This window comes from Mercenaria mercenaria, chromosome 14 (assembly GCF_021730395.1).
Source record: "Mercenaria mercenaria strain notata chromosome 14, MADL_Memer_1, whole genome shotgun sequence".
Taxonomy (NCBI): Eukaryota; Metazoa; Mollusca; class Bivalvia; order Venerida; family Veneridae; genus Mercenaria; species Mercenaria mercenaria.
The window spans coordinates 26,062,655-26,090,189 of record NC_069374.1 but is presented as its reverse complement, the minus strand read 5'-3'; the positions used below and the strand labels follow the sequence as shown (position 1 = coordinate 26,090,189).

At 33.7% G+C, this 27,535-nt stretch overlaps 1 protein-coding gene across 5 annotated transcripts; it reads right to left on the bottom strand.

The window, feature by feature from the left end:
• On the bottom strand, positions 1-27,191 carry LOC123527074 (uncharacterized). 5 transcript variants are annotated; one of them, XR_006681624.2, is made up of 15 exons: positions 26,503-27,191; positions 17,311-17,643; positions 16,601-16,975; positions 15,671-15,733; positions 15,199-15,372; positions 14,478-14,591; positions 14,130-14,210; positions 13,633-13,800; positions 12,916-13,086; positions 12,172-12,345; positions 11,661-11,831; positions 10,363-10,479; positions 7,692-7,938; positions 1,484-1,697; positions 1-1,071 (listed from the first exon to the last, which is right to left on the bottom strand). XR_006681624.2 is itself a non-coding variant. In XM_053523098.1 (15 exons), exons 3-15 carry the CDS (start codon positions 17,555-17,557, stop codon positions 1,059-1,061), a joined length of 2,115 nt encoding a protein of 704 aa, XP_053379073.1. In that variant the 5' UTR covers positions 17,558-17,643; positions 21,716-21,778; positions 26,503-27,188; the 3' UTR covers positions 1-1,058. The 5 variants fall into 5 exon arrangements, 4 of the variants coding, with proteins under 4 accessions (XP_053379073.1, XP_045162277.2, XP_045162276.2 ...); XM_053523098.1 differs by lacking the exon at positions 1,484-1,697 and adding an exon at positions 21,716-21,778 and having other exon boundaries at positions 26,503-27,188; XM_045306342.2 differs by having other exon boundaries at positions 1-1,697.
• Between the last annotated feature and the right edge of the window lie 344 nt (positions 27,192-27,535).

The following is a 27,535-nucleotide window of genomic DNA, read 5'->3' as shown; positions in this document are numbered from 1 at the left end:
CTAGTTTAGAAAAGTTTTAATACGATTTGTCATTAAAAATATATAAACATAAACTTGTGTTGAACAAATTAATCAAAAATATATAAATATTATGTTATGTTGTAACTTGTAGCCATTTTTGTTCAGGACATTTACAAAAATACAATTTTGAATCCAGAACGCTGCCAGGTTTCTATAGCCCGTAAGATCACAGTTGTATTAAATGGTACATAATGATCAAAGAGTAAATTAAAAATAAACAGAAAAAAAGTGACAGCAAAAGAAAATCTCAGATGTCTTTAATTATATTCTTCCTGACAAGACTTTGTGTTGGTTGTGCGCTTACAGGCCCGAATCACGAAAAGAATTGTATATGCAAATTTGCACTGAGGCAAATAATACATTTACAAATATATGCTTTCCTTGATAAGATGTTAAGACTAAAAAACAAAATATCTTTGAAACAGGCGTTTATTCAAGTAACAAATATATTTCAGAAAACAGGTTAATTGCTTAGTTTACATTGCATGATAAATGTACAGTAATCAGTACATATCTTACTCAAGGTAATATTAAGGTAATCCAGGCATAGAAGAAATGACCACTACGATATAACAGTAAGTACGGTATAACATTTTGCATAAAAGTGAAGAGATCTCCCGCCAGGCAGGTCGCAGGTTCGAATTGAGGCGAGCGAGTACTGGTCAGATGTTCAGGAAGCAGTTATCGAACGTAGTAAGCATAACTTATAACAACTTTATCAAGTGAAATATAAATAATTACTGAAACATGCATCTATCAAACATTCAAAGACATAAATATAGCAAAGTAAGCAACTTCATATGTAAAAGGCACAATAATATTGTTCACATATAGGCAGAAATATATTTTATGCCTACATAGTTGTCTTCACAATATATAGTAAGACTCCATGCAATGATAATCCGCGATGCAATAAATTCTCGTTTATTTACACTGACAGTTACTACAATTTAATTCCTTTCCGCTAATTCCCCTTGCTCAATACTGTTAATTTCCTATATATCTGACACGTCCGAGCATTTGAATTTTGTTTCCTTTTAGTCGTCTTTTCTAAAACAAGATATATATCAATAAACAATACTTACAAAACACACAGGAAGAAAAATGAAAACTAGTTAACATGGAAATTACGGGAACTTCCCATTCGTTCGGGATAGGACAATATATACAATATCAAATTCATACAAGCATACAAAGCTGTACTTTTGACGGCGAGCATACTAATTATATAAATATATTGAATACAGTCTAGAAATTGATTTCTAAGTCCTTGAATTAACCAAAAATGATTTTACAAATGGAAAATTTATGATAGTTTAATTTAATTTAAGGCCGAGATCCACAAAGAATAAAAACTCTTGCCTTAGGCCAGTACTTATAAGCCGGCATATCTACTAGTTTACTTCCCTTGCAATTACACAATTGAGTGAAAATGAAAACAGTTTCAGACACAATATCATACCTTTTGCACAACTAAAACATTTAGGATTTATTCGTATGTGTTTGATTAACCCTTTAAAGCCTGCCTCATATGATTTTATCAGTAACTTTTAACAAGCCGATAATAAAATGACCTATGACAGTAATCAAAAACATGCACGGTATCCAAATATTGGCCAGCCATGCATCTATGACGTCAAATATGTATCGTCGCATTATAGTCTGTGTCCAATTATCTGAAAATAAGAGTTTGTGATTTTTTTTGCTATATTTTACGAAGTTGTGTTTTTTTGAAAGTTTAAACACCCAACCTCTCAAAATCCATTGGTAACATTTTTTATCATCATTATTTTGGCGGCCATCTTGATTTCAAAATGGCCGCCTCAAATTATGCTATTTTCCATTTTCTTACCAATTAAATTTCTCTAAAATGTACTGTATGCACTTTGTATGTTACATAAATGCTAGGGTGTAATATGAACTTAGGTGCTACCTAGAAGGCAGAGCTCCCTTGAAAAATCACCAGTGCCCCTTGAAATTAAAGGAGTGCTGCTGGAATTATCTGGATCCGTTTTAGGAAGTTTATGTTCATTAAGATCTATTAAAATTTTAAGAATTGATGATAATTCATGATTTCTGAATGAATGTCTTAGAATGCATTAAGATTAAATCTTGACATGCGAAAACTCAACAAATATGCTATATACGAACTAAAGAAAGTTACGGTTCTTTTTAGGAGGAAGAATGTGTCTAACTTTTAGGCAAATATACTGCTATGATAGACGTCAAGTATGGGAAAATGAAAATCATCTACATGTAAAAAGCTTGTTTAAAATCCAAAAGACTAGCCATCTTTAAAAGTTAGTGATGAGAATTTTACCCAGAGAAAATCACTGTTTGCCGAATTTCTCGAAAACTCCTGTTTTATTTACTGAACTGCTAAGTTAACAGTCTATGACATTTTATGGTTAATCTTTTAGCAGTACTGGTATAGAATATGAATGGTAGTAGGAGCCTTTTTGATGTTTATTGATAATTCATAGGCAATAGTTTTTTTTTCCTAGTAATAAACTCTGGTCAGTGATTTTTAAGCTTGTGGATGAAATATATGTGAACGGGGAGAAGAGCATTATGTGCTTTTCACAGTTCAATGCCTGTATATTTTGATCCAAAAACCTTTTTTAAAAATAAGTTTTATCTACAGATAGTACATTGGAACCTGACACCACTAACAAAACACTTGTTAAATTTCACATGAATGACTTTATTTTTTACAATGCTTTCAAAACTCATAATAAATGAATAAATACAACAGAAAACTGAAATAATAAAAATGCATTTGGTGAGAATCGATCTCCCGATCTCTGGTTTTCAACGCGAACTCGCTAACCACTGCACCAATGTGGAAGTATAACGTCATCAACTCAAATATAAGTATATATAATAAATTTCAGTTATGGAAGCGTGACGAAAATCGTTTCGCATTGAAAATATTGTATTTTATCTTTTTTTTCTTCGTAGAAAATGTATTTAGCATTAAATTCTTATTATCAGACGCTCATTTTCATTTTTATTCAACGTTCAAAGCAGTAAGCGAAACGCTTTTGTCAACCGTAAACAGCAAGCGTCTACTGACGTCTTACTGATTAATTACTATGAGCATTGTGTGCTGGAAGAAACCCGAACAACACCGATTCCAAAAAAGTACCACGAATTTTCAACTCGATAGTAATTCTTTACACAGTTTTATTCATTTTGTTTTTCACACGTTTAACCGTAATGCGACGCTATCGGCGCCGCTTCGCCGCGCCGGTATCTCTGCTATTAAACAAGTTTAAATTGAACATTTAATTCTATCTTGTGTTTTAAAGTGGAGTAATTGTTGCTTAAAGGGAGATAATTCGCTTGTAATGTTACGAATTTAGTATAATTTGCAATATCTTCAAAATACAATTATGACATGAACAAAATACATTTCTTTATAAAAAATATGTCTAAATCAGCCATACTGCATGCCTTTTAGGTTAATCTTTACAATTTAAAGCATAGCGATAACATGATAAAGACAAAGTAAAGGGAGGTAAAAAGCAAAAATGTGTATTTGCTTCTTGGCATCCTATATCATTGAAATTATTCAATTATCAGCAAAGCAACTGCATTTATTACATTAAATAAGTCAAGGTAAACCTTGTGTGTTATTATCAGTATTTATCATTTTGGTTTAATTAAAAGGGAGATAATGATAAAATGTGAGTAATATATCCAGATATTTTAGAATGAACATTCACACTGTACCAATTTTTCTCCATTTTGGAACTTCAGTTATCATATACAATGCTTTATTATAAAAGTTTTAACTTAAATAAATAGGAAATACCGGGAAGTAACTTTAAGGTAAATTGTTGTGATTATAATCAAATGTTCATTTTGTGGTGTTATACTTTTATTAAATGGCGGCTGTCTCAGAGCAATGTATGACTGAGTGCTTAAAAGATCTTTCTTTACCATTCAAAGCTGGACATTGACTTTCAAATCACTTTGCCACCACTTATGTAGGGTTTAAATCCTTCAAGTGACGTAAAATTATTTCAGTTAGGTTAGCAATGGAGCTATTTACCGAAGAATATTGGTTCTACCCGGGCATCTGCTCATGCCTATAACGGCGGGCACCTGGGCCTTCCTTTACCATTCAGAGCTGAAAAATTGCCATATTCCTAAATTGTTTTGGTGGGACATGAACCCTAAAATTAAACAAAACTTCTTGGCCCACTTCTTCAAGACACTCTTATGTTGTACATAATTACATATGTTTAAAGTTTTACGTCACACTGACATAGTGCAGGATAAATGGCAACTTTCTATATGTAATTGTTGAGGAAGACTCATGTGCCCTTCTTGACATTATTTCGGGCATACGTGGGCTCCTAGTTGAACCGCTTACTTTCCGCAAGCAGGCTGGATGACTCACATGATGACCAAAGCAGGGCTCGAACCCTCAGAAACTATGGTCTAGTGATTTGATACCGACATCCTTCACCACTGGGCTACACAGGTACCTTGCTAACTGTACGAAATGACCAGTTAGATTGTCAAAAATAAAATATTATTTACATTTCTGTAAAATGTAATGTGTTGTTCAATGAGTTAATTATGATTTTTTTAAAGAGATAAGGTTCTACACAAGTAGAAAGATATTTCCCTTGCTTTTCTTGCATCAATGGTTTCCAGTTTTTAATACATGTAGTAAATTATTTACATATAACTGAGTATTCAATTTGTATGTCAATAATATCCTTTTAAAATGTAGAAAAAGTTCAACATTAACTGGACCAAGATGAATGAAATGAAGATTACAAAAGAGGACCAAAGGCGTTAAATTTAGAAGAATAAAGTGAAGTGCCAATGTAAAACTCGGTGATGCTCAGCCAGAGTAAATTTTAACTAGAAATGACAATATTTATACATATCAGCATGTGTAGTAAAACTTTTCCTCATCTCAGGAATTTCATACAATACTAAAAAAACCTTTTAGATGTGGTTGCTTACCATTTCTAAATACCACAAGAGGTCAATGAAGTAAAGGCACTTCAGTTTTCTGCGGCATTTTCAGTCTAGTCTCAATAGATAGTCGACATTTCAAGTAATCGTTAAACCAAACTGGTAAATACAATATAAAAAGGTTGTAGATTTGAAGATTAATTCCCCTACAAGCAAGGTCTAACAATGTTATTGCAATATCTATGGTTGGCAAGCCATTAAGCTTGCTTTGTGAACAAATGTTAACAGGTATTTAATTAAGTGGTAGCGCTCAAAAATGCATTTTTTCTTCAAAAATTGTTTCAATAAGGCCTTGTTAAGGACTCATTCATTGGGTGCTTGTAATACTTATGGTCCCTTTTTTGCAACTGTTAATACTCAGTTGTCTAAAGATATTGGATTAAATAAGACTGAATTCATCAGATCCCGAAAGAACACATATCAAATATTTCTGTGTGTGAAAAATATATCATTTTGTAGTTAAACTGCAAGTATTTATTCACAGTTTGACGTATACCTTCCGTAGCACAGCAATGGATTTCTAATTCATATAGATGTCTGGGACTATAATAGTTACAGTTAAAATGAAAGAGTTATCAAATACAGCGACTGTGTGAGGGAAAGGGGTGGGATGGAATTCGTCATATTTCATACAGATATGCTTATCTATGTCCAAATTTATATGCACACATGTTACACCAACAAGTTCATATGCTGAAATTGGCTATTAACAGTCACTGTGCTTGCTTTAGTAAAGCTGCAGAAAGTTTATTAGTCATATCTTACTATTATACTTAAAGTAATTCAAAACTGCTAATGCTAATTTTTGTTGCCTTCTACAACAGTATCCACTATCATATTTTATTTGTAGCAGGCTTCCTGTATTAGATTTTGGAAAAGCTGTACTCTTACATGTAAAGAGAGTTCAAGTTACAATGATGTTTAAATGAAAAGAAAATCAGATAACAACTCTTATTTCATCACCATTATCCATATTTGTGTTTTCTTACACTATAATAGGTATTCATTGCAGCAGGGACTTTTTTCTACATCCTGTCAATTAAGATTTATAAATACAATGTCTTTAAATAATTGATACTATGTTTAATGTGAATGTCTTAAGCATGTATTTAGATAAATATACTATTTCTTTTAAAGAATGACCACATTTTACCATTTAAAAAATAGATGTATAAAAAAGACGATTTTCTACCTATAATTTCATTTGAAAATTATGTTTTTCATGTATATAAAATCAATATTTGATTAAAACTTTAAAGAAACCTTATAAATACAATCCTTTACTATTTAGAAATATCAATTTCCATTTCTTAATTAGAAAAACAGGTTTATTTGAAGGCTAGATTGAATATATATGGGCATACTAACTGAAATATAGCAGCCATTTTGAAATTCAAGATGGCTGCCACATGATGGCTGAAAAAATGTTACCAATGGAATTCTTAAAATGTATCACATAAGCTTTCATAAAAACATAACTTTTCAAAATATAGGAAAAAAATTCACAGGATTACAATTTGCCACAGACTATTAAAGGTAGTTCTTCACGTTTGGTACAAATTTAATATGGTTCTACAAATTGAAAGAAGATTGTTTTAAACCCTACTTTTCCAAGTGTACCAAGTTTTTTATTAATTACTTCTCAGATTGCATATAACATCAACATGAGATCACAATCCAATGATTACAAAGTCAAAATCCAAAAATAAAGTCTCGTGATCTTTAGAGGACAACTCTTATTCAGGAACGTAAAAGAAGGAATCGACGTTTAAATTTAAACTTAGAACTTTATATTCGTATATATTGTGCAATGAATTATTGCTTTTACTCAGAACTCATTAATACAAATAAATACATTATCATATCAAATTCAAAGCATCTTTGTATCCGAAGGAAATTCTGCCGGTAAAAAATTAGGGCCGTGTGCTTGATTTTACGTCACTCTAATTTGAACATTTCTTATCAGGCGGTCCATTCCCACACTGAGCTTCTAATGGGAAGTCACAATTTGATGAAATTTTGGTGCAAACAAAAAGTTTGACAATGCAGGATTTAATAAAATATTCGTGTTTTTAGTTGTAGGTTTACATATTGTCAATTGTCCATATTTCAACGTATTGGTCCGTTTGCTTTTCTCACAAATCGCCAAATATCAGTTGCAGTTCTCGCATTGCTAACATTTCAAGTCATTGTTTGAATTGTTTTACGTCGAAACCTATCGATTGTCAAAATTAAATTTAAGGACGAGAGCAGCGCTGAATGTTTAACACTTAATACAGGGGATCTAATAGGGCACGGCAGTATTATAGCTACCTATGTAACGGCTACCATGCATTACTTTAAGTTTTCGGGATAAGTGACGTTATGTTGTCACTTACGGTTAATCTGCATTAAGATAACGGTGAACAGATATGACATACTTACTTGCTTTCAAGTACTCGTAAGCCTGTATTAGCACTGAGTGAGGCTGACCCTTGATAATACTGGAATAAATGTTAGTCCAACTAGTTTCTATGTTTTTGTTTCGAAGTCTGTATAAATGTGACATGTAAAAATGACTAAACCTAACTACTGACACTCGAGTTTTGCCCATGTGCAAATATTAGTTTACTCGTACTTACTAACACTATTGTCACGACATTGCCGTTTATTTATAAAGTCATAAGTATTACCCGTCATGCTCGATGGATGGGGCAGCTTTCATTGTGGAACTTTGATTCTGTACGCCTGCATTATCCTCTGTATGGCTGCTGTTTGCCTTTTCGTTTGTTTCTGTCTTTTGGTGCTCCAACCTTATTTCGTTTTCATTGACTTCATCTGATCTCATCCTATTTTTACTCCAACTTACATCACTGTACGAGTTATTAGAATAGGCTGTCTTGGAACCCTTATCTTTCTTATCTTGCTTTCTATGATTAACTGTAATATGCAAAAAATACACTCTAAAGTTTTGCTTCTTTGTAAATTGTATTTATTTATTTATTTTTATCAAAAACCAAAGAGGCAACTTTCAGCGCAGAAGTACTAAATTTAGCTCTCTATATCCCAAGAACTTACATTGGCGCAAGTAACATTTGAGCACGAACTGGTAAGTATATTTTTAAAAAAATAGTAGAAAAGAAATTTGCAACATTCCTCATGTCTGCTAGCACAAGCTTAGATTTGCTGACTATTTTATGTGCAAAAAGTGGACAAATAACCATTGTCATACACTTTACATGACTTAAGTTTGTAAACAAAGTTCGTAAACAAAGGTTCGATGATTAAAACCTTATATATCTTACTTGTCTCGAAAAAATAATGTAACTCATTACTATGGTGGCTGCCATTTCGCATTTTCGCCCCGCGACCCCGCCGAGCGAAAACATGAGAATTAACAAGTTGAAATGACGAAAGTGCAGGGCAAACACTCGCTATTAAGCGGGGGCGCGGAGTAAAAACAGGACACTTAGCGGGGTCGCGGGGCGAAAAATCGACATTTAGTAACTCTAAATGCGGGACACGATGCGAACCCTCGACTTTTGAAGAGCGCTAATTATCGTGTTTTCATCTCGCGCCTTCACCATTTTAGTCACTTAATCTCGAGTTTTCGCCCTGCGACTCCGACAATTAGCGAGTTTTCTCCACGCGCCCCTGCAACAGTAATTCTTAAATATCGCCTTTTCGCCCCACGACTCGCCAATTAGCGGGTTGTCCACCCGCAACCCCGCCATTTTAATTCTCTAATTTCGACATTTTGCATTTTCGTTTTGTAAGTGTTACATGTTGCAATTATCTATGTGACTGATTGTGCACTATCGATTTTTCGTCCCGTGACCTCGTCGAGCGAAAACACGAGGATAAAGAGGGATAAAATGGCGGTGGCCCGGGGTGAAAAGACGATAAATAGCGGGCTCTGGGGCGAAAAGTCGAGATTTAGTAATTGGAATGTCGGAGGCGCGGTGCGAAAACTCGACGTTTAAGCAGCGCTAATTATCGTGTTTTCGCCCCGCGCCCCCGACATACCAGTTACAAAATCATGCAAAAACAGCGGGTTTTCGCACCGCGCCTCCGCTAAAAAACGAACTTTCGCCCCGCACTCCCGCCATTTTAACTTGTTAATTCTTGTTTTCGCTCGGCAAGAGTCGCGGGGCGAAAACGCGAAATGGCAGAAATTAGCCACCATACATTACACTAAACTTAGAATGCTCATTGGAAATACAAGTTTACGCCTATAACGCAATTTGGATGTTTTGGAAAGAATATTTATTTCAGAACTTATATACATATCGGCATTGTAAAATTAACAAAGCAATATATTTTACAATAATAATAAAGTGCAAATGATATTTCTCTAAAATGTTATTTTCATTTGTTTCAGCACACGATATAGTATAGGTACTGAACTCGAAAAACATTAAATTTTGTTATCATATCCTTACTTCAAATCTCCTTACTACAACCTATGACAGTAATCAGGAACCTGCACGGTATCCAATTATTGGCCAGCTATGCATATATGACGTCATATATGTATCGTCGCGTTAAGGTAACTCTGCACATTTAATACAAAATTAATATGGCTCTACAAATCTAGATTTTTAAACCCTACTTTTCCAAGGTTTCCAAATCTTTATTATTAACATTTCGGTATGCATATTACATCAGCATAAGATCACATTCGAATAATAACAAAGTCACATTCCAATACAACTCTTATTCAAGAACGTAAAATAATGAATCGGCGTTTAATTTCAAATTTACGACTTTATATTCATATATATTGTGCAACAATTATTACTTTTACCCAACATTTATTAATACATATCATCACATTATCATATCAAATTACGAAGCGTCTTTGTATCCGAAGGAAATTCAGCAGACAAAAAAGTAGGGTCGTGTACTTGATTCTACGTCACTGTAATCTGAACATTATTTATCAATCGGTCTATTGTCACATTGAGCTTCTAATGAGAAATCACAATTTTGATGAAATTTTTGTGCAAACAAAAAGTTTGACAATGCAAAATATAATGAAACGTCTATATGTGACCATAACCTTTGACCCACAAACTTATTTCATGCGCCATCTATCCATGTGCCAAATTAAAGAATTGCTATAAAATTATGTTCACATTGTTTTACCGCCAGCTACCTACATGCCAGATTTAAATAGTTATTGAGTTATGCTTCGGACACGAATTATTACGGGCAGATAGACGCACGCGCCATCACATAATACGTCCGTTTTTCAAAACTTGGCATATAATAATGAAAAGCATAAAGATAAACTGATAATATAAGAAACTAAAACCATAACATTTGGACATAATATTAAATCTAAAAGTCAAGAGGGTTCACCTTGATACACGTCTCTGTAAAACACCTTCCAGGTAATGTATATAGGTATCCATCCTAAAACTGGAACACTCCCCAAAACAGTCATACATATCCTTTTAGAAATTTCAGAATCTTCTCCTGCAATTACAGGTGAATGTTTCGATAAATAGTATATCAAAGCAAGTTCTGCAAATGTATGGCGCCATTATGAATATATGCATAAACGGCTTTGGCTTCCAACATACTTTTGGATAAAGTTGCATAGAAAACATAGTGCCGGTACATGATTGTATCTGCAACAAATGAACTTGAGATTTTAAACCAATTTCAACAAAGATGCAATATTTTCGATCACGTTAGATTTGTTTCCAGATTGAGATAGATAGCGCCCAAGATACCGCGGGATAATAGTGTTTACTGTACGAACACCCAAGATATTATTGTGTTATTTCCCCAGTTGACATAAAAATGCTCAATAAATTAGATTAAAATTGTTTGATATATATTGCTTACATTTAAAGTGCCTCGAAGCGCTGAACATAAGCGAATGCGGTCGATAAAATGCTTGATCAGAGGCAAAAATGTACACATTCATTCGATATAAAAATTTCCCACTTTTCCACCGCCACGTTTTCATCCTATTTGTGATCTGGAAAAGGCTTAATTATGGTTTCATTCTGACGGATTGATGAACATTTTTCATTATGCAGGACAGATAAAGGTTAGATGTTGTAATTGAAACGCGGCTTTGGACTGAATGAAAAAAAGTGTAGAGTAACCCGTAAGAGTCAATGAGACATAAGCTGATTGGATAAAACGGTTATGTTTACGTTCATACAATTTGTGTCAAAATGAAGCAATACAAAGTATTTTTTTGTGAAATTTGAAGTATTTTACAAGTATCTGGCTGAATGCTCGACTTTCCAATTCTTTCTTTAGTATAGCAGGTGTCAGTGGGCAGTTTGCCTCTAAATGCCACGATTTATCTGAAGAAATATTGTAATAAAAATTGGTTGGATAAGCCTATATAAAATTTGTATTTTTGTGTGTTTGAAATGCTGTCTTACTGAAAGAATCACATTTTAATGGTCATTTCTCAATTTTGGGGTATGTTACATGGTCATTTTTTTTATAATGAACGTCTATTGAATAAAAACAATTATAGCAGTGTCTGATCTAAAGATAACTGAAACATAAAGAAATGACGAATGCATATAGCGCATTCACAGTAAACGGAGTAATCGTTTCTTTCGTTTCAATGACCAACAACAGACTTTGGGTTTGGTTCATGTAACTTACAGTAAAACAATGTAATATACCTGCTGCTGTTTTGCGTATGTTATGTATCTGGCACTGAAGAAAACACATAACTACGAATTGTACAAGGGATACAAGAAATAGCACGCACAGAATTACAATAACGATGATAAGCACAAGGCTTAATGTAGGTTTGTCATCCTTAGACCCACCGTTTGAAGGTGTGCTGTTATCTGTAAATATATATAAAATGTGTCAGTGTGATAAGATAAGCCAATATAAGTATGGTAACACCAGCTGTTAACTATTCATTGTACATATTTAACAAGTAACTAGCACTACCTGAGAACCAAACTAAAATGTATTTTTACGCTAATAACTGTAATTCTAGCGAAAAACTTAAGCATTAAATATTTAAAAGTACAGACGTAACGTATAGTCAGTTTCGTGACGAAATGATACCGTAAAATCAGTTTTGTAGCAGTGTAATAATAATAATAATGTGTCCGTAATTACGTGTAGTAGCTAAGTACTAGTGTATAGTCAATTTTGAACTATCTACTGTCCGCTTACCGGTAGTTTCACACAACGGCGTTTCCCACATTCCTGAAGCCTGGCAAGTAATTGAGACTTTAGCTGGTTGATATCCCTTTTCACATACTACAGAAGCAGTAGCTGCAAACGTCGTATTGTTGTCATTGTTAAGAGTTACAATACCATGGACTACGTCCGGCACTGTTCCACAATCTTTAAGCATAGAAAAGAAACTCAGGCAAGACAGAACAAATATAAACCGACAACAAATAAAACTGCACAGCTTGGTTTCCAGTGTTAGGCTTACTGTTCATACAGAGTTCCGGCAGAAGTGAAAATACGTGGTATATTAGTGATTAATTGAAAAGGTTTGTTTTTTACAAACATAACTGTTCTTTTTTGTTTGTATTCGGAACCTTGTAAACTGAAAATAATGACAATGGTAGATAAATAACATAGCGGTTATCCTAGGAATCCAGTTTGACAATTTCTAACTTGTTTTCTACCTGCAAGTTACAGAAACTCGATAAATGCCAATTAACACTTATTAGCGCAAATTAAGTGGAATCTTTAATGCATAGATATTAGGATTTCTTCTAACAAAGCACGAATATTATCAACGGCTTCCCAGGCTATATAGCGATAATAACGAAGTTAAGATGCATGGGATAATTACTCCAAGAGGCGAGAATGGCCGTACTAAATAATTTCAATCCTCTATTTCAGAAGATAAGTTTGCATACAGAAAACAGAAATAGGGGCAGGAGTAACTAAAGTCTGTACCTGCCAACGTGCAGACAGCGGATTCCCATATCCCTGTGGACTGACAAATTACACTTTGTTTATCAGCTGTGTACCCTGTGCTACAAATGACTCTTGCCGAAGCTCCAAATGTTGTACCGGAACCGACTAGTTCGTATCTTCCTGAAGAAATTGCTGGCAGTGTCCCACAGGCTGTAAAATTTAACCAAATTGTATTAGATTAAGACATAAAACTGAAAACTACTGTCTATAGATATAAGTACACAATAACCTCTAGTGTTACAGCTCTTAGGATATATCATGTAATGCAATAGGTAAATCCTCGTCTTGTTATCATCAATGTTATATGATTTATTTGTACGTTTCCATCCGCCATCAAAAACACTGTTTGTCTTTGAACGTTTGTACTACACGTATATAAAATATATCATCGTAGTTAATGGAATATTACATTGTCTTCTTTCTAAATCAGATTTATGCTACACGGCTGTTATTTCTTGAAACATTTTGGCTTTGTACACAGTCATTCCTGAAAGGCGTAAATATTAAAGATATGTTATATATTTTGCTATGCTCTTGCTTAAATTAAAGTATGTCTTTCCTGGTTTAGTTTAAAACTATATGATAAAATTATGCTGTGTACAGAAGGAAAATGCGTAACAGCAACACGACTATTTAAGTAACATTAAATAAAACAACACTTCAAAAGTCAAAAGTATTTATTTGGATTGCAATTACCTTTAGCAGTGCAAGACACAGTCTCCCACGAACCGGTAGTCAGACATGTAACAGTTTGTTTACTCGGAATGTAACCTTCATTACATGTAACGTTAGCCACGGACCCAATTGTTGAATTGTCTTCAATTATTATTACTCCATTTGGTATCGACGGAACTGTGCCACAGTCTGAATATCAGAAAAATAAAATATAGTATAACATATTAAATACATTAATGAACGTAAATTCGAAGAAGATTTGTATATTTACTGCCTCAAACTATGCAATTACAAGAAGCTAAATAGTTACAGCATTACATAATGGTCGTATACACATTTACAGTGAAGCAATAAACAGAAAATGGTTGTGATATATGTTCTAACATCATTACTGGTTGATTATGCTCTGAGATTAAACTAGTCAATGACTGGTGTCTAAAACATTGCATACTGTAAGCTAATTGCTATTTGTTCAAACTAAAATTCAAAATAATTGTTAAATCAATCGTGAGTCTTACTACATCCAACTGCTTTGTCGACACAAACGTCGGTTCCGTTATCATGGGGGCAAAACTCTAGACCTTCTGGACAGACTGGAGCTAAAACAAATAAACCGTTAGCAAAGTGAATGACCTGGAGATGTGATTTGTAGTTGATTTGAATATTCAAATGTTTCTTTCGTAAATAAAGATCCATGCTTTACTCAATATATAGTAAGTAAATGTCCATTTTACCACATTCATTCTCAGCACCCGTCAAGTAAGATTACTTTATCTAGGCACTTTTCACATCAGCTTTGTAATTTACCTCGTTTTTTACTACTACATTTAACTGATTGTGATTTATGTACTCGTTACTGGACTTACCATCACAGTTGACTTCATCAGACAGGTCCGTGCAGCCGGGAATATTATCACATCTCTGACTGGCTAATACACAGTCTCCATTAGTACATCTCCATTGACTTTCTGTACAGGCGGCTGTTTAACAATATAATAACATATACCTACATGCATAATGTTCAATCATTAATTATACATTTCTATACTGTTTTAGTTTGTTGTATAATAATTTACCTTGACAGAAAAAACTTGTATCATACAGTCACATTAATGTGTAGATATTACCGTACACCTAATTAAAATGACTATGCTTATTTGTTGTATTACTTTAGTCATCAATGCTAACAATCTAAGCAAACAAACGCACTTTAATTTTAAAATTCGAAGGAAGTCTTATTACATTTAGAAGATAAAACAAAAGTGCGGTTCAGGCAAATGAACCAGCACTGTGCTCGAATATCTTTAGGAATATCATTCATATATCTGTGGCAATGGTACTGCTGGTATCATTGACATGATATCTGTTTATATGTACTTATATAAACCATTAATATATGATATTTTTAGTTTATTATTACTTTAGCTATTTCATTAAGTCTATCTTTTCATTGTACAATAAACGCGAGCACAAGAAGACTATATACAAGAACCAGCTATTTGTTTTTCATGTTCTTGTCATGTAGTGTCTTACAGAAAATGACGTTTACAAATACATTCTACAATCAGTCCTCAGAAACAGTCCTACCTTTCTCTGTACAAACAGGATCAGGCCATGTACCATTAGCAAGACAATTTATAGTAGACGTATTTGTTTCATAACCTGAATCACAGATAACATTTGCTGCTGCTTCGTAGGAGGAATCGTTCACATTGCTGAGTTCTATATTTCCATTCGCGATCACTGGTACATCACCACATCCTTTACACACAAATAGTTTTCATGTTTACAAATCTTAACAAACTAAAAGTCTCTGGGCCTGACGCAATTAATATTTCTAAAATGCTACAATAAATAAATCTTATATCAAAGTTATTTTTATAATCTCTTCTAAGTCGATGGTTAACACATTGTTATGATATCATATCGTCATCATCATGAACACAGAAATTATTAGATTTTTAAATTATGAATGTTATTTTTATGCAAAATGACAATAACCATGTATTTCGGCGACAAATAATATGTTCACCACGTGGAAGTAAAATGTTATATTTACCGACACACCATGTTTCTTCTTCATAGCTGCAGCTGAGGCGGAAAGATGCTCCAGACTCAGAAGCTAAAACAAAATGAATACCTTTAGATAGAGCTAAAGTTTGTTTAAAGAAAAAGCAAATAAACGTTGTTTGATGATACTGTATGTTTACACGGAATATGGGTAATAATAATAATAATGAGAGTTGAACGAGATTGAAAAAATTGCATGTTATAGTAACTATGCATTTAATACATAGATATCAATACGTAATTAGCCTCTCAAATAATTGGAAATGGTATCAAACTCTTAGCCAATAAATACATTTGTAATAGCAACCACTTTTCATTAGCTGTATATACGGATAGTGAGGAAATTTAATTTATCCTCTGAAAGGTCAAACTATCGTTCATATACTGCATGTTCTCGAGTGGCGTAGCCGAGAAATAAAATGCGCTTTTCTTTTTTATTGTATGTATTTACTAAAATTTACCCATTTACCCGGCCAGTCACGTGCCAATTTTTATGTTGGTTGAAAAAAGTTAAATGTTTCTACGGAACATAAATTCTATTGCATTTTAATTAGAGGATGCATATATTGTTGTGTTCTTGTAAGAAATTATGTACATGTACATGTTGCCTGTATTTTGAGTTCATTACAGACTGTTTATTACTATAATAGAAACACATCGCTAAAATTTCATGTCAGATTTTAAACATATCAAAAGAACACATGTGTTTCATGATTTAAATTTAATCCATTATTGATAATGGATGTTTTTTTTTATGTAGAAAATATATACATGTATTTGACATAATATGAGCTATGCTGTGCAAATATTTTATTTATTGCAAATATTTGATATTTTTGAAAACTATCTCACAATAACAAAACTGTATTTCTAATTATAAAGTCCATGAACTACTTGTTTAGAATGAGTTTCAACTAACCTTCGAGGCCAATGAAAAAATATCCTTCTTGGTTTGACGTACTGTTATTGATGAAATCTATTTTTAGATAATGATTATTCGCTGTGCTGCTTTCTATTTGATTTGAGTCGTGACTTTCACAACCAATGGTATACAGTGTTTTATTAGATCCATCTAGAAATTCTAAGGTCTGATAGCAAGCACTTGTATCTAAGTACAGATCTGCGTCCATTATGTACATGTTAATGCTGGAAGAGCAGGAGTATACTTCAAGGGAACAGGAACATGATGCACTTCCGGTCGTTACACTTGGATAATTCTCATTTGTCAGATAGAGTGGAGCATCGTCTGACGTAAGCGTTTGTCCGTTTGAACAAATGGAAGATATCCTTTCCTCTGTAGGTACACAATATATCATTTTGGGAATAGAAAACCAAAACAAAACAACAAAAAAGTTAAGCATGAGAACCTAAAATTATAATGAATTAATCTTACATAAGGTTTATTCAAGAAAACGTGACTGTATATTCACTGACGTGATATCGAATGGTATGTTATAATACTGTCTGACTGATAGAAAACATGACAGCAAGGTTTATATTATTACATAATTTGGCAATATCTTGCCTTATGAACAGAGAAAACATTCATGTGATACAATATAAAATCGACATGATGATAAGCATTACAAATCGTAAATAGTACAAACAACACGTATGTTTTATACTTACTTGGAATGCAAAAGTATTGTAGAAATATATACGAAATGTCATTTACACCTAATGAGCAGGTAGTGAAGGCTATTTTGTCTGGAGGGGTTGGTGCGTTGCAGGACGACCTGCCTGAGCAGGCACGACGGATGTCTTGAATGTCTGTATCACCAGCATTAACAAAGCAGTCATTACTTGCATAGGTGTGACAACATATTCCTTCACAACTAACATTGTAGGCATATTGTAGGGTATGTATTGCAATCATCTCGTCCCTTGCACAGGTTAATCTAATACCGGCATTGAGATCGCATTCTGTTATATTCTTCAACGTTTCCTTTTGAGATAACTGGGCTGTTATAGAAAACAAACATTTCAATGTTTAGACCGGAAACTTCACTGAATCACCAGGCATTCTTAATTGCATATATTATTATTAAACTTATATTAAATACTTTTAGTACTGTGAGTATGCATCATTCCTATATAAGTAGACATATATCTTGTCTTATTCTTGGAACGAAAGATTTTATTTATTTGAATAAAATTTGTTTTATGATACCCTAATCGTAAATCTATATTATGTATGGCTTCACCTACGCTGAAATTAAAGGAAAATAAATTTAGACCAAAAGGCAAGAAAGAATAAACCCGGGATAAATACATAATAAATGATTAACTTTCAATTTTAATTTTTATGTAGAAGCAACATTTATACGCTATAGGCGCAATAACAGTTCTATGTTCCTTCCAAAAATGACAAATACGATATGAAAAATCCTTCGTGAATGTACATATATCCATGGGCCATTTGTATATGAACACATTGTCATTTTGTTTACAAAATTGCGAATTCAATATGACGTTTTGGTCATGTATATTAAAAGTTGAATATATGAAAAATAGGTTGATCAGAGATTGCAGACCGTATATGTTTAAAGAATCTAAACGCGTTTCTCTGCATACCAAATATGTTTATACGAAACATAGCGTTCCGATGTATATGTTTATTTGAAACTAGAATGTGTCAGTAGGACACAGGGTGTGTCCCCCCACTGGTACATTTGTCACAAATGAGGAGCATTAACTCAAATGTTTGCAGTCGTAAGGGAGTATCGCTTCAACAAACATTTTAGGAAAGGATTCATTATTCTAGGCCAAATACTTTTTTAGCTATGAGCATCACAATCAAAAATCCATTATTTGGCTATTTCAAGGGCCACAACTCTGTAATAAGCACTAACATTCTCAAGAAGAATACCAAGAGTGCAAGGTCACATCATGATAAAGACTCAAGCAAGATTTCATGAATTTTCATCAAATATTTTTGAGCTAGTATAATTAGGTGAAAATGTGCTCTTTTTACTATTTTAGTCGCCATAATATTTAAAATAGGGGGTGGAGCCAGCCAAAAAAATAAAAGGTGTGTAAGTTTACATCATGATAAAGACTTATGATAGTTTTCATCCATTTATATCATATACTTTTTGAGTTAGGTGCGTCACAAGGTGAAAATGTTCATTTTTGACTATTTCAGGGGCCATAACTCTAAAGATTGGGAGGGGGGGGGGGGGGAGCGTAAGCAGATAAAAATATGAGGTGCACAAGTTCATATCATGATAAAGACTCATGCAAGGTTCAATCAATTCATATGGAATACTGTTTGAGTTAGGCGTGTCAAAAGGTGAAAATTTGCATTTTTGACTATTTCAGGGGCCATAACTCTGAAAATAGGGAGCAGATCCAGATGAAAAATAGAAGGTGCGCAAGTTCATGTTATGATAAAGACTTATGCATGGTTTAATAAATCTACATTAAGTAATTTATGAGCTAGGCACGTCACAAGGTGAAAATGTGCAATTTTGACTATTACAGGGGCCATAACTCTGAAAATAGGGGGTGAAGCCAGGAGAAAAATAGGTGGTGCGCAAGTTCATTTTTTGTTGGATTTATCGTCAAACCGACACAGTAATGATAGGTCATATGGCGACTTTCCAGCTTTAATGGTAGAAGAAGACTCCAGGTGCCCCTCCGTGCATATCATAATTAAGACTCATGCAAGGTTTCATGAATCTGTATCAAATACGTTTTAAGCTAGGCATGCCACGAGGTGAAAATGTGCATATTTGACTATTTCAGGGACCATAACTCTTGAAATAGGGTGCGCAAGTTCATATCATGATAAAGATTCATGCAAGGTTTCATGAATTTATATCAAATACTTTTTGAGCTAGGCGCGTCAAGAACTTCGGACGGACGGGCGGACGGACAAAACCAAATCTATATGCCCCCACCACTCATACGGTGTATGTGTGGGGGGGAGGGGGAGGGGGAGCACAACAAAGTGTTTCACTACAGACCTATGTGTTCATATGGAACATAGCGTGTTTCACTGCAGAGCGTATATTATTGTTATTATGTTGATAAAAGAAATATATATCACTACGCATCGTATATGCTTATATGAAAGAATTGGTTAGACTTTATAAATCTTAGCGTGTTACACTTTAGGCCGTATATGTTTATATGAAGCATAGCGTGTTTCACTGCAGACCATATATATTTATATGAAACACAGATTATCTCATTGCAGACCGTTCATATTTATATGAAACATAGCGTGATTCACTGTTAGCCATATATGTTTTTGTTTTACCTCCCACCAGATTCTAGCCATTTCATTGGTTGAGTAGTGTCACGTGGTTGCCCTCTATATTTCTATAGAGGGTCAGTGGGTGGCCCTACATGAGAATTGCCATTCAAAATGGTGGAAATTTGCATTTTGTCGTTGAATTAAAGCAAAATATTTCTTCTTTTATATGATTTAACGTTTCATTTTTTAGGTTGTCTTTTCAATAAATGAGGGAGCTATACTACTTGTCCAGGAGAAGTAATTAAGTGGTCGATAAAACAAATCAATTATTGGATTTGTTACTGACCCTCTACGGAAATATGTAGGGTATGTATGCTTTAGAGAGAGCTCGGCTTCGCCTCGCCCTCTATAAAGCATACTGACCCTACATATTTCCGTAGAGGGTCAGTAACAAACCCAGTAATTAATAAATAAGAAACATAGCGTGCTTCACTGCCAACCGTATATTTTAAAATGAAACATAGCGTGCTTCACTGCCAACCGTGTATATTAAAATGAAACATAGCGTGCTTTACTGGCAAACGTATATATATTAAAATGAAACATAGCGCGCTTCACTGCCAACCGTATGTATTAAAATGAAACATAGCGTGCTTTACTGGCAACCGTATGTATTAAAACGAAACATAGCGTACTTCACTGCCAACCGTATATATTAAAACAAAACATAGCGTGTTTCACTGCCAACCGTATATATATTAAAACGAAACATAGCGTGCTTCACTGCCAACCGTATATATTAAAATGAAACATAGCGTGCTTCACTGGCAACCGTATCTATTAAAACGAAACATAGCGTACTTCACTGCCAACCGTATATATTAAAACAAAACATAGCGTGCTTCACTGCCAACCGTATGTATATTAAAACTAAACATAGCGTGCTTCACAGACCGTATATTTTATATGAAACATAGCGTGTTTTACTGCAGGCCGTTTAGGTTTATATGAATCCTAGCGTTTCCCTACAGAAAATATATGTTAATACGAAACATAGCGTGCTTCATTGCAGACAGTTCACGCTTATTTCTAACATAGCGTGTTTCACTGCAGACCATATATGTTTCTATGAAACATACCGTGTTTCACTGCAGACCGTATACATAGCGTGTTTCACTGCATACCGTATATGTATTTATGATACACAGTGTTTTACTGCAGACCGTACACATTGATATGAATCATAGCGTGTGAGCGTGTATACAGACGGTTTATGTTATTTGAGTCACAGCGTGTTTCACTGCAGAGCGTATAATTACACTCTTTTGCTTACCTGCTTGTTATTATTTATTATTGTATGGCGTCCTTACAAAAGTATATGCGTTTTTAGCAAACGAATAGCTTCCTGTTTGCAAATTATTTATTCAACATTTTATACAATTGTGGGTAGTTCACTCGTAAAGAAATTTACCCGTGTTTTATTACCAGCTACAAGTATTTCATAACACAAATTGAATTTAGATTTGTCAGTTTTGAAACAAGTCTGATATTGATATGACCTCCCCCATATTAGTAGACATAAAAAGGAAATATCTTGTTGTTACGTTGTTCTGTATACAATTCATTTATCTGTTCCGATTTAACCGCCTCAAATGCGTTTTACAATTGCCCGTTAATTTCAATGACTATTATAAGGCTATGCATGTAAACAGATATGCGTAATAACAATGCACGATTGGCTACATAAAGAAAGATAGTTGTCTGACTAAGAAACTAGGGGTCGAGGGGTCGTGAGTTTCTCTCTAGGGCAGGGTTAACTGTTACTTTTCATACCTTCATCGCTTAAGAGTCCAAGTTTGTTTGTGATGGTCCTGCAGGATGAATAACATCACTGTTCTACCAATTATGCAAAACGAGTAAAAATAAAGTGAAATCGGGTGCACATAAGTGCAATTTATCTACATTTAAAACAACAAATTGTCGTTCCTTTTCATCTCTTTTCAATTATAGTTTAAACAACATTGTTTTTATACATAGTTTATAGCGTATTGAAACTCCTTTCGTTGAGAATGTCTTAGGTATTATTAATAAGTTATACTTAAGAGTATACGGCAACGTTAACCCTTAGCATGCTAGATAAATTGTCGTCTGCTGGAAATTGTAAAGTTCATTTAATTTGCTCCAAAATTGGAAGAAATATTGTCAGAGTAGCAAACAGCTTGGAACCTGATCAGACGCCGATTTAATCGGCGTCTGATCTGGTTCCAAGCTGTTTGCAAAGGCTGTTAAATTCGCCTGCAGCAGGCTAAGGGTTAATAGGATAATCGCACAATATCCCATGATTATTACAAAGATGCTAAAACAATATCAATCCAGTACATAACAAACTTGCTTAGTGATATCTGAAAAAGGATGTTCAACCGATTTATTGACTAAGTAGTTTTTCTTATGACCATTTTAAATAAAAAAGTGATACGTGTGACAGGTCTAAATATAGGCAAAAGAATGAAATCCAAAATGAAACAAAAATGGTTACAGGTTAAATATTTCAATTTTCGACCCCTCCAGCAAAGTATATCTTTTCAAGAAACATATCTTTTTATTATAAATCTTTAATATACGAAATCGTTTTAAATGCTTCTTTTTATATACTTTCTAATGAAATATCGAGAAATATTGAGGACAAAGTTTCATTTGTTTTCCATAACAGTGAGGCATATTTCCTTTACTTTCACTGCAGTAAAACATATATTTTGTACTTGCTCTGTTCTTGCGGAACTATTTAGTAGCATCAGGGAATGACCTAGGTGTCATGAAGAGTACACGTGCGTATGGTTAATAAAAATCCTGTAACAGTAAAAAAAAAATATCGGTGCGCAGCGCATACAGCCAAACACTCACTATGTCACTTTTTGGGAAAGAAAAAAGGCGTTCATTTTCATATAAACAACATTGGTCTAATGTTATCAAGGATGGATATTTTCGCGAGACCGCATGCACATTCTGAAGTCATTTACAAAAATATCCACAGATGGTGATTTTCGAAACAAAAATCTTTCAAAATTCGATGCCAAAATTTCAAGAAGAACATTAAATTTTAGCTTAATTGTATTTTTTAACATGTTACACTATTATGTACGGAAACATGGAGGGGAACATCGGATTGTTTTTCATTTTAATTTATGTCGTGGCCACGAGTTATAACTAAAAAAAAAACGAAAAACAAAAAAAAATGTTATCTCGTGGCCACGAGATATAATTAAGAAAAAAAAGAAACAAAAAACATTTTCTTAATTCGTGGCCACGAAATAAAACTAAGAAAAAAAACTATTAATTTGCCAATTCGTGGCCACAAAATATAACTAAAAAAATATAATATTTTGCTAACACGTGGCCACGAAATATAAGTAAGAAAGAAACGAAAAACGATTTTTGCTAAATCGTGGCCACGAAATATATATTACTGAGAAAAAAGCAAAAACGATTTTTGCTAATTTGTGGCCACGAAATATAACAAAAAAAGACAAACAAACAAAATACGATTTTTTTTGCTAATTCGTGGCCACAAAATATAACTAAGAAAAAAAAACAAAAAACGATATTTGGCTAATTCGTGGCCAAGAAATATAAGTAAGAAAAAAAAACAAAAAACGATTTTTGCTAATCATTCATGGCCACGAAATATAACTAAGAAAAAAAAACAAAAACGACTTTTGCTAAGTCGTGGCCACGAACACTTTAACTAAGAAAAAAAGAACAACGAAAAACAAAATTGTTTAATTCGTGGCCATGAATTAGCAATAATCGTTTTTCGTTTTTTTTCTTAGTTATATTTCGTGGCCACGAATTAGCAAAAAAAAACAACAGTATTTTTGTTTTTTCTTAGTTATATTTCGTGGCCACGTGTTAGCAAAAATCGTTTTTTGCTTTTTCTTAATTATATTTCGTGGCCACGAATTAAGAAATTGTTTTTTGTTTTTTTCTTAGTTTATATCTCGTGGCCACGAGATAACATTTTTTGTTTTTCGTTTTTTTATTAGTTATATCTCGTGGCCACGACATAAATTAAAATAAAAAATCCGATGTTCCCTCTATGCTTTCGTTATTATGTGCGTTTATGGATATTTACTACATTGGGACTTTCTATGAATCACCCAAGAATCGCTTGCGCGATCCATAGATTTTCACTTAGTCCCAGTATGGTATATACCTGTATAAAAGCATGAAAGTAGCATTTTCTTCTAAAACATCAGCTTATCGGAAATGTAAAATGAAGTTGTTCTTACTAGTTCGAACTAGAAATATTTACTAATACCCCATTCGCATCTACAATTTTTCTTACGATTCCTTACGATTTGCCAACTCGTAGGCAGTCGAACGCAATCGTAAATAGCTCGTCGGTAGTCTTAAATAGCTCGGCACTACTCGAAGACGATCGCAAGCAATCGTGAACGTTGAGGTAATATTTCCGACATGTCAAAAATTTCTTACGATCGTCCGCGATTTGAATAATCGGTGAGTAGCTCGTAAAGAGCTCGTAACAAGCCGTAAGTTTCGTAAACAACACGTAAACCACTCGTAAGCGCTCATACATGTATCGTAAAGACTTCGTTTTACGATTAAATACGATATGTTTACGATATGTTTACGAGTTCTTACGATTTCTTTCACGATGCGGTACGAGGGGTTTACGATTTGTTACGGGAACTTTACGAGTACTTTACGCGTACGTACGTATGCTTTACGATTTATGATTATAAAAGCTGCCAAATCGAACAGTTCCTTTCATTTGCTGTCAATACGTCAAAGGAGTGAGACCTCAATCATATCTGCAACAATGCTACCTAAAAAGAAGGTAGTCAACAAGAAGAGGAGAGCACGCTCGCCTTCGTGCAAATTTAAATTGCAAAAACATGATATTCGTAAATACTCGTATCTAACACGCAACTACTCGTAACAACTCGTAAACAAATCGTAATGTACTCGTAAAGCCTTTGGTGAATCATGATATTCCGTAATTCACTCGCAACAGCTCGTAAACTACACGTAAATAGCTCGTAAAACGATCGTATTGGTCCGTAATTACTCGGAACAAATCGGTAATTTTAGTCGTAAATGCATCGTAATACATGTAACTCGAAATAAATCGAAATTTGATCGTAAACAGCTCTTAAGTAGCTCGTAAATGTGGGGAATCGGTGAACTTTTACGATTTTGTGCAATCCGTCATATATCGTAAGAAAAATCTTAGATGTGAATGGGGTACAATACATCTATTAAGCATTTATTTGACTGGACAAAAAGCTGTGTTTTCAAAATGCAGAATCATGTCCCTGGTTGTAAGACCAAAGATGCTGTTTTGGAGGTGAAGATCATATGAAGGTCAATGTCATAGGTCAGTTAGTATGTCTTGTGCGTATAAGTATGATCTTGATTGATTGATTCATGTGGGCTGTAGGGCCAAAATTCTATCTATTAAGGTTTTGAAGTAGGAAGGTGCAAGTCATATCAGTGTCAATGTCATCTATATAGGTTATTATGTCAGTTGTAGGTCTTGACACAAGGATTTTTGAGTATGTGTATGAAGTAAATAAGCACACTATTTTGTTTTGTAATAGGAAAGCAATCGGGTCGTTTTAGAATACGTGTTATTGTCCTTAAAATGTTATTAACATTTAGATAAATAAAATATTCAAAACGTTTTTACGCTTAACTGACCTATTCATGGTAGCTTATATATCTAAAATCTACTTCCGATGACAGAGTTTGTCATGATTATCTTTATAAAGGACCTACTGTTTAGAATTACATGGGAACTGGCATCCTGATAACCTGTAAAGACCAAACTTGGAGAATTGAAAAAAGTTCCTTTGAGGACAGGTGATGTCTCTACAGAGGTAAATTGATACTATTTATGGTAAAATGTGAAAAGAAAATTGTGACCTGTATAAACAGGTGTTATATTAGAAGGGGCAATTACTTGTACGTCGTATCTTGCATAGGCCTGACAATAATTGCATAAACAATTCAAATAATATAGGAAGTATCTAAATTGTTTGAAATAATAAACTTCATACAAAATGTTCACTTACTTATTCACTGAAAAAATTAATACTCTCTGCTTTCAATGCAGATTTAAGCATGGCATGTCGGCTCTCACACTGAAAATATCTATTGATATAAATACGAAACAAAAGGTTTACGGCGTAAACAAAGTAATCATAGCTTGACAACAACTACACGATATTTAGATCATTCAAATTTATTTACCTGTGTTAAATAATCGTTGTAATGGTATGATATAAGATTAAAACTGTATTAAAGTTAGAAAATGATCACCATACTCATGATACTGAACTAATAACGTAATGATCAAAATCATACTGCCAGTTTCAACAATAAAACCAATAAAACTGATGCTGGCCGGTGATTTTTCATCTCTTACTTGTATGTTGACAATGATGTATGGGTACAGTACTGAGCTTGGGTACCATATACAGGAAGTCATAAAACATACTATGCGTAGTAATAACCCTTTCCCACGGTCACTACTTTTAAACAACAATGTTAAAGTGTTTAATAATCAATTACAAAAACAAACAATATATTGATTAGCTTACCTGTTGTTGAGTGGAAATATATAATCATACAGTTGAAACAAAGAAACGTCCTAATCATTTTGATCATTATTATTGTATGCCTCATGTCCTAATATCAATAGCTCCCCATCTGCACATTACTAATTTAACGTTCTATTCATATTTGGAAATCCCACATAATATCACGTAACGCTTCATAACACAAACAAATGAATTTACTGGGTGACCTTATACAAGGCATTGTCTTATTTTAACGTTAATTTACATACTTAGTGGCTTCTTACCATTTTGAACCAAATTAAATGGATTTTAAAGACGCTGTGCTAGTCTGGAAAATGCCGATTTAGCTTTAAGACAATACTATTTGGTACGGCCCTGGGCGGGACATATTCTATTTAATATGACTCCGGTTAGGAATTTGCTTTAAGCTATTCCATATTTCGTTCGACACAGGATCAGACATATTCTATTATCACGTTGCAACTCTATTTGACATTCCTTACTTATTTAGCGTCCTTCTATATTCTGATATGTTACGTAGTCTACCACTAAGTATTTTTTAAACCTTCCGGTATACGAATTTCCAAATTGATCAGTTTCATATTCTATTCGTAATTCCCCTGATTTCGCCGTTTTGGTTGTGTGACACTGATTTAGTAGTAAGGTTATCAGATAACCCTTTATACCGTTAGATAAAAGGTATAGTCTCACAACCCTTGCATAAGCTATTTGAATTATTTATTTACGTGTTTACATCTTCTATATTTTTCTTCCAAAACAGGAAGAGAAAATACACCGAAACGTGAAATGACTGTAATGATATATTAGCGTTAGTAATGCGAGTAAGGCAATTATAATAAATATAATGCAAATCATTTGTTTAAAAATCACGTAAGTTTGAGGTTCAAGGCTGACATATTTTATCTTGTGAAGATTCTGATATTGCTCAATGATGTGAAGATTTTACCACTCCTCACTAATGTGAAGATTCTGACATTCTTCTGTCTTCACTGTTGTAAAGATTCCGCCTGTACTCACTACTGTGAAGATTCGG